Raw genomic sequence first — 13,113 nt, 5'->3', positions numbered from 1 at the left:
AGTAGAAAAGGGTCATTTTTACCAACAGGACATGTTGGTTTTCTAAATTCATGAAGATAAGCATCTGTGATGGAATGATTATTAAAGTAATCCTTAATGATGCCTGCTAGGATATCCACCTGACACAAAAGGTGGCATTTAGCAATGTCAGTGGAAGAAGATTGTTAATACATTCAATGCAAAATGATGGTGAATGGTTGTTTCTCCACGTATTTTAACGTTTTCAAGACATAGTGATTGACCATTATGGTCACCTGATCGACGCAAGTTCATCCTTTGCCAGAACGTGACTGATGAATTCATAAATTGTTACGTCGGGCAACCTTATGCATTTTGTCGCTTTGAAAATGAATGAAGTGCCCTACCAACTGAGTTAAAAAGAAAGGTCACATGACCCCATATGCATCTACTAACTCCGAACTTGCTTATTATAACAAGTCCCTGCTTATCAATTCTGCCAAAATGTAACCAATAAAGAAAGTATAGGCGCTTCCTTCATTCGTCATAAGCAAGCAGTTTTACATCACTCTAATTAATGCATTTGCCATGTCATATTCAGATGCATTCACACACACACACGTCTATTCACAAATACAAATGTTAATTATACTCATACCTCTGTCTGTGTTTGTGTGTATGTATGTATATGTGTGTGTACATTTTTGTGAATCCCCTGTCGTCATTGCAATATCAGTTATCTTTGCAGTCAATCGTATACAATTACATCTAATATGACAATAATGCTGCAAATGCCAAAGCATTTTGTACGTTATGTGCAAGATATGTACATGTATGTTAGTCTAAATCTGAGTTCATATTATGGAATGACAAAACCCCCATTGATTACCACTAGCTAATCTGCCCTTGTCTTTCTCCATTCCTTGCAGGCCAGGCGTCGGGGAGGCCACACGGGAGCGATGGCCCATTGTAACGCCGCGGCCAGCAACGCGCACTGTTGACAATTACTGCAAGTGCGAGTCACGGTGCGCCGCTGACGATACCGTTATTCGAAGTCCTACAGGGAGCATCATCGAACTATAATAATAATACACACACACACGAAAATGGCGCTAATAATGCTTTCGAGTGGTGCCCAAGTCAGTCTAGTGATGAGATTCTGCACAGAAGTTTCAACATCCAGACACACTTTTTCTACAGAGCCGAAGAAACGTATCTGCAGGGATTTAAATGGCCACCTATAAAAACTCTACTGGCTTTCGCAACAGCCCCAAGCTAGGGCACTCCAAACGCGGAATACTCGCTGATGTAAAGGGTCGCCAGCCGATGTAATTACGCCGACAGAGCGGCGTGACTGAGACCATTTCACCGACTGTTTATCTCCAGCGAGGGATAGTCGACGTCTCATACTTATAACAAGGCATGAACTTTATTCATTTTGCGTCCATTCATTTCTTAATTTCATTTTAAATGAACGTGAATTTTTTTTTACTTACAAGGAAGAGGTGGGACAGTTAACACCAAAGGAGAAATCGTGGAAAGTGTTCGAGGAAATAAGGCAGGAGAATGAAAATAGGGAATGAGATTTGAAGAAAAAAATGCAAACCATTCCATCTGTTTTCATTGTGATGAGTGTTAACAGAAAATGTTAATCGCCACCTTCTTGACGGATTCAATGAAATCATTCAATCGCGGATTTTCTCAGAACGGCGAAGCTAATAAAATATTCCGCTTTGGACATGATGTTGGAGTCGTGAGCATGGATATTTCGCAGAACACTTTTATACTGTCACAAATTGCTTGTTTTTATGTGATATTGCATCAAGACATGGAAGGGGGGAGACGACTTAGAGTTGATTAATTGTGAGTGTAACACCTGTAGAATTTCTGGGTACAAATTAATGAATATTTTTATTAAAGTAATGAAGTTTATGCTTGACAAAAATAATGAATGATACCAGACCTGTTTTAGTCGAGTTTATGATATTGACGTAACATATACAAATCATCACTTTTTAGCTTTCTATACCTCCTCCCATCTTTGTAAGTTTTTATGTGCTTTGAGTGCTTATTGACACAGAAAACCCAATAGCATTGTACACACTGTCCATAGTCCCTGGCACAAGAAGAGTTGAAAGGGAAAATGTAAATAGACAATTTTTACTTAGCATGAATACCCACTGGGTAGTAAGAGACTCCCCTGGCCCATGAGACCAAATGCGAATTTGGGTTCATGAAATGACGTCATAATACGTAGTGGTCATAGCGTCTTGAGGTGGAAAAGTCATGCATTGGTAAGGTGTTGGATCTAATGGATTCAGTTTGCTTTGTGTGCGCTTATTTCTAATTTCATTATGTTTCATTTCATTGTTATGCTTTCGTGTATCTTTTTCTTTCGTGGTGTTTCATTAATTTTGTTCTCATTTACTTTAATACTGGGGGATCCGTTCAGCAGTGCTCACAAGGTTGCCTCCACACTGTAAGAGAATTCCAATCTCCTTGGCCGGTCCTTTTTTTTCGAAATGGGATATTTGTGTATTTCTTCTTCTTCTTCTTTGGCTAGCACTTAGAGACATTTAAGTGATAATGCGCTATATAAATTTTGTGAATAATTATTAATGTTAATCGGAATGGGCCATGATTTCACAACGAAGAGAGTCTCTTATATATCCTAACAATAAAGGAAAGTGCAAATTTTTTTCTTGAGTTCTCGCGATGTGGGCAGTAATTTCAGTCCATTCTTTTTTTTTTTGTGGGGGGGGGGGGGAACGCAAGTGAGAGAGATGAGTATCGTTATGTATGTAGTGATTACGAAATATCGCCCCAGTACTTGATCTATAGCGACTGGTGCGCTGAAACTATAATATGACGATGAATTTTCTGTTCCTTGATAGAGCGCGCTTGCACACAATCACCTAATATCTTTTTTTTTTGGCATTCTTTTTTTCAAAATTCGTTCAATATTATAATGATCATATAAAAAAGAGAGACGAACACACAGGCGCACACATTTGTATATTCATATGATATTCGCTGTGTTTCCAATATAGATATAAGGCTCTTAAAAACATGTGGAAAATTTAAACCTTACCTGCCGGTTTTTTTTTTTTTCACTTGTTGAACAATTTTGCATTTTTAAACAATAAAGTAGCCTACATGTCAAATTAATTACGCCTCCTTTATCCATGTTGGTAAGAGGGTATATAGTTTAAACGCCTGCAGTAAATGAGAATGACAACAACAACAACAACAACAACAAGCACCTCTATGTATAAAATAAAATAGAATTTGTGAAATTTATTTTTTGTGCATAATTATCATCGCCCTCTTTGCCGCAAAGTAAGGATGAATATCATGTTTGGATTTACCTCGTCTAAAGTTTTATATGTGTAATTTTTTTTGTATCTATAGATACATGAATAAATGACTTCTGAATGTACAGTTTGAGATTTATACAAAGTTATGAAAGACAGATCCCATCAGTTGCGAGATTTAAAACGCGAAAGTGTCCGTGGCATGCTCAATTTCCTTTGTCGCTATTTTTAGTTACCGCTATGAATGATACGACGACCGCAAGACATACGGATAATAAAGTGCATGTATCAAATTTTAAAAAGTAATAATGGCTGCGGGAACGAAGTGGATAGCACCTCGTTTTCGTAGAAGCGACCAGGATGTCGATGTATCTGTAACAAGGACGGTTCATCGTTTCATTCATTGCTGGAGAGTGTTCGGTAACGTATTGTGTAAAAATAGTTTACAGATGTATGCAGGCAATGTGCACTCATGTGATGTTATTTGGCTTTTGAAACTGATGATTTTTTTTAGTTGCCATGGTACCTTCTAGAGGAGAGTTTTGTTTTAAAAAATACAAAAAAGCAATATAGCTGTGAGTGTCAGGAGAAAATTCTACATGTCATCGATTGGAAATGGTCAGTACATCACGTGTAATGATTTATTTGCTCGGCCTTCTTTGTGATGAGCATAATATAAACATAATATACTCAAGAAGGTAATAATGAAAGTTTTATACGCAACAGAGAAGTTGCTGAATTACCGGACATTACAGGGACATTTTATCTGCATCCATCAACCCATGTAGTGATCATCACGAGAAAGGTTCTGTAGACTGTTACGTAAGGTACTGCGATACTTCCCTGTGACGTAATAACCCCTACTAATACTTCATGTGGTGCGTGCCAAACTTCAAAACTTCCGATCGGATTCACATTATTAAAACCTGTGTTCCGTTTACGCAACAATCTCTCACTTTATCTCTCACTCTTACACTGACCATTTACATATATATGTTTTTTTTTTCAAATTTCTTTTTGCTATCACATTTTGATTCACTTCTCGTTTACGAATGTCTTATGATCTCACATTTATTTCTTCCCTCTTATTATCTCCATTTTATTTTCATAAACGATACTAAAAAGAAATCTCCCGTTCTTGCCTGTTTTTAAAATCTTGTTAGCTTGATGATGTAGTGTATGTGTGACTGTTTTATTTAAAAAAAAACTCTTGAGAACATCACCATGTCTTACGCAAAATGCGGAGGTAATCGGAGAGTACGTGTATATTTTCTCAATTTTAAAGTACTTGATTGTTTCTACGCAGATTGATGGTGCTACTTTATGCTCATTTGCTAGGGGGAAATCAGTTTCAGTGCTCTTTTCTCGTTTTCTTTTGTTGTCCGGCCGAGTGCAGAGCGTAGGTCCTCCTGACAATGCCTGAGGAATTGTGAAGCCAGTAGTATATGAGAGAACGTGGATATGTTAATGATCGCCAAATAACGTATAATGTGGTTGTCATTGACGTTCCATGCTTTTTTGAATGAACATGCTGTCCAGTTTCGACAAACGTATTCTATGAAAAGCTCATCGACATTTTTTCTATCGTCTGTTGAATACTGATGACTTGCTAAAGATAAAACAACCGTATATTATTTTTGGTACAGACCCATATATTCCTTTCTGTGTCCCCTCTTTCTCTCGCTCCCTCTGTGCACATGTATATGTAAAACTATCAAACTCCTATCTGTCAAAGCAGATGAAAATGTGCTGTAACTCATCGTCGTGTTAAATAATAAATCAGTAGATATTTCATGAAACAAATATTGATGTGTATATAAACTAGTAGCGATTTTGTCTCATGTCGCCCAAAACGATGTATACTTGTAAATAAATGCTGCCTTGTACAGTGACTGGCTCAATAATTCACATTGCCTACTCTGATTGTCATCATTCTGCCAACTGTGCTGCTTAGCCTTAATCCCCATCAATCACGTAGATGTTCAGTTTTCTTTAGGTTATTTTTTTAAATTCTTTTTAACGTTTCCGTCACTATAGTCGGAAAGTTATTTCAAACAAACTTCCTGAGAGTATACTATGATCAGAGTTTTTCCACGGACAGTGATAGATTACTATTCATTACTACAACATTTTTTTTGTCAGATTTATAAAGTTCGACTTCATCATAATTCGTAATTTCACTTGAAATTGATATCAGTAGTCACTGTCTGAAAAGTTCGGCTTGAAAGAAGGGTCCTGTGATTATATTTGCTTCATCTTCTTTGACAATTGTTACAAAATCTACCCCACCACTATGTTAGTAGTATTAATCTAATGTTTATTATCCGTTTTTAATGTTTCTTTCCTTTCAAACTCTCAAGACCTATACACCTATTCACAGCTGTCCATGTAATATATATAGCGTCTGCGCTTATTCAGTGCATTATAATGGCTTCACACTACATGACACCAAGATCTCGTTAAAAAATTCCCTGTGAAATAAATATGAGGAAATTTGTGATAAAGTAACAGGTTTTTGTTGCCTGGAACACGCACTTTTGATGATAAAAATATCACTGACACCAATCGTTACCAAACTGTCACGGCATTGCACAATCACAATTCATATCAAGATCTAAGATAATCTTCCGGGTTTTTTTTTTTTTTTTTTTTTTTTTTACATTGAATCAAAGGATGCTTGGTTTTCAAGGTGCTGATATTTGCATTGCTGTGGAAAAACATCCTAGCCTCTGGTTGGAGTACTATATTCTGTAAATTGAAAAACCTCTTCAGAAATGTCAATCAACACCAATACATCGCGTGATGCCTCTTCGAGAACATAGCGATTTGCTATTACATTTTGAAAGTCAGTTTGTGAGCATTTTGTCTGATTAAAGTCAAATGGCTATTTGTTTCGAAAGCAAAACGAAGCAACAAATGATCGCAACCAAATACGGAAGTCCAAGAGTCAGATTGGCTTTTCAGAAAGTGAGAGGGAGTTTTGAGATGAGCGAGAGAATTACTGAAACACTTCCTCAAAATAGTACTTGACTTGACCAACTCTCACTGCTGGCAAAAGCTTGCTCTTAAAGTAGCCCATCCTCCTCCATTTCTCAGCTTTTTTGTTCACGACGAAAATGCGAGATTTCCTTCTAATAATTCACGCAGTAGTCCCCTGGCCATATTTTGTATTTGTTTTGAAACGAACTTCCATTCTTGTTTTGTTTCTTATTGTATTTAAGGGTTATTATAAATATATATGTGTACATCTTTTGAAAGAACTTCTTATATTTCATTTTAGTTTTCGGGCGGGGAAAATTGTGCTCAATTATAATTATCGTGATACGATGCATTATTATTCAATCAAAGAATACATCACAGGACATTAAAAAAAACCCGAGGGACAAAATACTTGTAATCCAGTGTCATTCTACGATTGCTGTTCGTATGTAATTTTGGAGACGACAATGCTGAGCTTTCTACCAATTATTTCTTAATGTCAGTTTAAAAGGGTGTCTTATGACATAAATATTAAAAATCAATTGGATAAAATGTGCCAATTATGGAACCAATATGACAAGACAAAACAAAACAACAACAACAAAATGTTCATAATCTACGCACTGACAATTAGCATTTCAACTAGCCCGTCTTAAAAAAAAAAGAAAAATCATATCCATACGTTTGTGGCTTTGCGAGTCTTCTATATAATTTGTTGATCCGCCTGGTCCATTTTGTATGTGTGTATGTGTGCGTATGTGTGTGTGCGTGTGTGTGGGCGTGTGCGTGTGTGCGTGTGTGAGTGTGTGTATGTGTGAATACGAGTAATGTGGCAACAAGAACATGTACCACATGATTTTTTTTTTTCAATTCGAATTACACATGTGTACCGCATATACGAAGGTAGAGTTGGTCTTTATTATTGTTATTATTATTTTCTTTGTAGTTCACTATACGGATCTCCCAGCCATCAATTCTTCGCCATTAAGTAAACAAAACTTTACAGTGTTGTTTATATAACATGCACCGCAAACCATGGGCAAGGATATAGTGCATGACGCAACAATTATGTGTGGCTGCGGTTGTTTTCAGTTTGGTATTTGATTCCATTTCTTTTGATAATCTAAATTAATCTAATTAGACATTGTTTTGCTTTTTGTTTTTTATTCTTAAACTCTAAATGAACATGAATGCATGTGATACAGCTTCTGTAAGGTGAACGCGGAATACTCTCAACATTCTATGTTGTCCCTTTGTTTAAAGGGACTTTCCAAAGTCTTTCCATGTTCTCCAAGTTGTTTCCATATTATGATTTTTAACACACGCACACACACGCACACACACACACACAAACACACACACATACAAAGTCACATACAGAGAGTTATCACTACTCGTTCCAAAAACACTTCAAATCTCCGTGAAATTTTCCCTGCCGTTTTGGCGTCAGGATGGTGTTTCACAACGAATTAAAGTCGATCTTTTAAAAAAAAGTGAAGATCAGCTTAAAGTTATGGTATACCACTGGTTTCCCTGTTTAGTTTTATCTGCCTTGTAGAATCCACTTCAAATTGTTATAAACATTCACCGAAAATTCCTTTGTCACTTATTTTATTTGTACATTAATGGCAGCATGAAAAAGTCTCCAAACTTGTAATTTTCATCAGGAAGTGAGAATGCCATCGAAGATACATACAGTAAACCATAATCTAAAGTTGATCTTAAACTTTTAAGATCGACTTAAATTCTTTGTGACCCCCCCCCCCCCCCCACGAGCTTGCGCCAAATTCCCACTGTAAGAACTCAGCGAACAAGGACAGTCCCATTCCTAATCTCACAGTCCTGAACAAAACAAACAACGCAGACAAAACAGGCATTAAAGTTAAATTTTGGTTTATTGCTTTAAACTCAAATCCCCGTGTTATACAAACGTGATATCTTGTGCAAATTTACCATGTATTCATTGGTATGTACCATATGAGTACAATTTGAGATAGTGTTGGTTACATGTATTTTTTTTTCTCGAAATGCTCCAACATGCTATCTGCATGTGACGGACGGAACGATGAAATCTAAGTAATTTTGAAGGAAGCAAGTCATAACACATAATCATCCAAATAAAAATATTCTTCTGCTCTATATACCATCCACTTGAGTGCGTGTATATGATTTTCACTACATACGTACATACATACATACATACACAGGCCTACTGAATATACTTACGTTTGGTAACCCCCAAAGTGTATGCCATGTTGTGTGTATAATTCAATCCAAACATGAATTGCATTTCCACAGATACAGTAGACCTAAAATTACACACAATGCCAAAGGTAAAGCTCCAACAATGATCAAGCTAAGGTCCATGTGCATAATGTGATATCAATAACGAAGCAGTAAATATTGATCCTTTCCCAATTCCCTTCATCAAAGCAAAACAGGGGGATGGTTACATGGTTCAGGGCAAAATAGTCTCTTTTCGTGATATTGCTTGACTAACACCTTCTGAAGGCTCGTTATTCCGAAGGTTCATTAATGCGACAACGAAGAAAGATCAGTCATTCTGAAGGGTCGTGAGTAAGCATCTTCCTTTTTTTTTTTTGATTTTCGGGTTAACAAACCCTATTTCGATTCCGGTTTAAGGATTTAACACCTTCGGAATAACGAATCTTTGTTTTTTCCATTTACGAATTAACGAACTTTTTCGATAACAAACATCAACCCCTCCTCCCTAACCCCCACTCTACCTGCAAGACAGAATATATATATATATATATATATATATATATATATATATATATATATACAAACTGTATATACGTATATATATATATATGATATATATGATATATATGATATATATATTATGTATACCATCTCCGTCTACATAATCATTTGCAACGCCCTCATGCTGACATCATGCATCATTTCAATCGAGAAAATGGATCCTTACCTAAAAAGAAATCAATCTAATGCGAAAGGCTTATGAGCGAAATTGGTCATTCAAACAGTCATTTTGTAAAAAGATTTAGAATTGCTTCAGGTGATAGCAAACATATCGACATGACATGTAGAAAGTAATAACAAATGTTTTCTGAGTGTTTATTTACACGAAGCGGTTGTTTTATGTTAAATACTACACACACACACACACACACACACACACACACATGGAAGAGTTCTTTTTACATCCATAACAAAAGTCCTAAAAGGATATTGGTAATCGATTGTTTAAATCTTCATAAATCATGTTGGGAATTCATGTTCAGAATAAGATTACTGCAAAGCATAAGGGACGTGTGATTCTTAAGTAAGGTAAGCCAAACTATTCCTGTTTATTGAGCAAATTAATGTCAAAAATCGGTGTTATATAGCCTATCATACCAACGTTAAACAAGGCTCGTATCTATTACATCGGTTGGATACGCCAGCGAAAAACATGCATTAGCTATCGGACAGACTTATGTAAACCTCTAGAATGGTTCCTACATCACATCATTTATTTTCTGGACAGATGCTGCTCCAGGCACGTCTGTACAATGTGCATGAAAATTGACAAATCGACACTCATTGTTTTATATAATACTCTTATTGTTCTTACACAGCTTTATGAGGCACAGTAACTTAGCCGATGACTTCTTGAGATCTATTCCAAGAAATTCGAGTATTCAGTCTTAGTGTTTTCATCTACATGATAGGCATTGCACAACCTGAGCATCACTTAATAGTAGGTTACCGATGTCTTTAATCTGCATACAACATGGTACGCATTGAAGATACCATACCTTGATTCAGCTTGTAGCCACAGAAACTTGGCCGCAGGGCTTCGATTTTTGATAGTCTGTGACGCATTCTAAAGGTATATCACGCATGAACGGAATAATGGTGTAAATGATAGTGTTCGTGCTTTGTGTTCCTAACCGCTCATACAACGACATTCAAAATGATAACTTTTTAAATCTTTATCAACGGATTGCGTGTACCATGACTCACCACGGGTCCCCACAAGAGTAGCATTTCAGATATATCTTTTCCATTCGCCGAAACATATGTGAAGGTCATTCGGCTACGTTTTGGAAAACATATCATTTCTATAAATAACATGTCACCGCGGAAATCTACACCAGCTGATTTTGAGTGACTGGAGCGTTACAGTCAGTCCCTTTCTCTCTGAGAACCCCCGTGTCGATGTAAGGAGAACTTTGTCCAAAGTCACGGGCGCACGTCGCTCGGGGTGGTGGTGGTGCTTGTGGGACAGGCGACGAGCGAGTAGTCGACGGTGAAATCTACAGCATAACAAAATGTTGCGACGTCGTCGTTACGGCCTACTTCCACATTCATAGTCTGTCACGTCACAACACCCCCTCTTCTTCAAAACTAATTCCAAACTAATTCGACTATCTAAAGAACGTACAATTACGTGATTCTGAGTTCGATGAAAATGACGATAAACAATAAAAGTTTGAATATGAGTATATTAAAAACGTTAATGGTTTTGTCTGTCATCAGCGTTTTGTTGCACTCAGTGCAAGCAAATATCTTTCCGGCGATTTATGCGTATAATAGTGCATCGTAACTGTAAGCCTAAAAATTTTCCAATCTGTGATCCGTGAGGGATGAATATTTCTTTCATTATTGGAAGCAAATCTTGCTGTCATCAATCACACTGCGCTGCGATGGTAGATATATATTTCATAAAATGTTCCCATTTCAGCACTACGTGCATGATGTTTAAATGGCAACAAAACTGTATCACTTGTACGAAAAAGGGAGGGGCACTGAAGGGATTTAAATCTAATGTAATGTTTTGCCAAGTATAAAATCTGAACTAATTCAAGTTGTTTAAGTTATTCTTTCTCTCTTCTTCCGTAATCTTCCTATCCCTACCATCGTACCACGCTCTTTAGTGACTTCTCACAAGACGCAGATGATGCCCTTAATGACAACATGCCTACTGCATTGACAGTACATTGATAGTACATTATTAAAGCCCATGGAAGTTCCCGTTATGGACGGCACTGCATTTTCTGCGTTTTGATATTGCTCAGTTGAGTAAATAAACGGTGGGATTTGCTATGGCGTCGCAAATCTGGTCATAATTTCGAAGTATTTTGTTGTGTTGAACCTGAAGTTTACGTGTGGATGCTGCTGCACTTTAAAAGTGGGGGCTTGTCCGGGAGTCGAACCCGGGAAATACAACAACAACGATAACAACAACAACAATAACAACGAATCATTAAGCACTACAAATACATGGTAAGACCAAGTGCAGTGTTATGTTGCTGAGGCCGAAGCCTCGAGATGATGCAGCAATACATGATGACTATTATTTCCTTTCGAGTGTTTTATTCCTAAAACGGGGCACGGCAGAGCATTGACTATCAATAATTACTGTGTACATTTAATAAAGTGAAAGGGTATTTAGGATTTCGATCTCTCTTGCACCAATTCCTATTCACATTACGCCTTGCACTGCTACTGAAAGCAATAAGATGTCACGTGATGCTAAAACTCAGTCAATCACAAATCGTGTTATGCTATGTATTTTGTTTTACAGATTAATTTCCCCATAATGACTAGAATATTCTAGTTATAGGTATAGGCACAATTAGGAGGATGACGATTATATTTCAAATTTAGATAACATGAATAAAGACATTGACATATAACCAGAGAGTGTATTCGTTACCTGTGCCATGAGAATCGCTCTTATTCCTACTTTTGTGTCAACAATTTTCTGTTGTTCTCACACCAAAGTGTCTATGGCATCAACATCATCATCACACTTGTGGTATAAGACTAGTAGTAGATACTACAATTCTTCTTCAAGAAAGCTATCAACGTTTCATTGGTTGGGGTTACAATCATACATTTGTCATCATCAGCACCATTGTAGGATGGTTATAGGTACTCAGAACTGGATGTCCTTCGAAGTCAAAGGGGAACTTCAGACGATTATCATAATTTCACATCATGTAGTAGGCCTATACAGGTAGTACATACAATCAATAGTGCCATGTTTAGATTTGTGGGATGTATTATGGTCTTTGAGCAGATAAACCAATACTCTGAAAAACCAAAAACGAATTACACCGAACAAATTACACTGAACATAAGAGGCTCACATATTCCTGTATTGTAGCAATGTTATACCACTACCATACCAGGCCTCCCTGAACATACCACTTGCTTAACAACTTCATCTGTGTAGAATTTATGCATTCTTTCTTCTTTTGTTATTTTTCCTTGAGCACCAAATTATACATTCTCATGTGAAACTCCATCATCCTTGTACACTGTGATTTTTTTTTAAATAAATTTTGAAAAAAATAATCTTATCTCTCATCGCAATCACTTTAAATTCCGAAACTCTGTACCCAGTACAGTATAACCAATTTATAGATGTCCAAATGCTGAAGTCTGCATGAAAATCATTCGGAAGTCTCCTTTAAAAGAGAATCATTTAGAATGCCGTACAATTGTACTGGTTGAATTCGCTGATGCGTAGGACGGGGGACGATTCTTCAAGCCATCCTTACCGCCCACCCCTTCCTGCTCTAGTTTTTGTAAGGCAATCGCTTTGCCATAGATGCCTGAACGCAGGGTCAGAGATGACGAAGGTTACACGAAACAGGGCATTAATGTCATCAAAGGTTTCTGCAAATATCATCGGTGAAGGGGTCCTTTCTCAGGTCAGATTCACCCCCCCCCCCCCCCTCCACAAAGCTCGGAACGATAAACGCATGCAGCAAAGATGTTGATGTGCATGAGTCAAGCCGTCAAATTTTCTTTCAAACCGCCTCTAACGAAGTAGCCATGATTTCACCCGAAGCTGACCAATAAAGAAATGTAGAAACAAGCT

The 13,113-nt window shown here is 37.1% G+C and overlaps 1 protein-coding gene across 1 annotated transcript in view; it reads left to right on the top strand.

Annotated features, from left to right (window-relative positions):
* LOC139736712 (core-binding factor subunit beta-like) overlaps positions 1–1,879 on the top strand; it is a 74,257-nt gene extending 72,378 nt beyond the window's left edge. The window contains exon 6 of the mRNA XM_071647457.1: positions 888–1,879. Coding sequence (XP_071503558.1) covers positions 888–959 — 72 coding nt within the window. The 3' untranslated portion in view covers positions 960–1,879. The remainder of the gene's footprint in view (positions 1–887) is intronic.
* Positions 1,880–13,113: the final 11,234 nt, after the last annotated feature.

Source organism: Diadema antillarum, unplaced genomic scaffold (assembly GCF_040938485.1).
Source record: "Diadema antillarum isolate AM-2024a unplaced genomic scaffold, OU_Dant_1.0 scf00000028, whole genome shotgun sequence".
Classification (NCBI taxonomy): domain Eukaryota; kingdom Metazoa; phylum Echinodermata; class Echinoidea; order Diadematoida; family Diadematidae; genus Diadema; species Diadema antillarum.
This window is presented reverse-complemented; position numbering and strand designations above follow the sequence as displayed.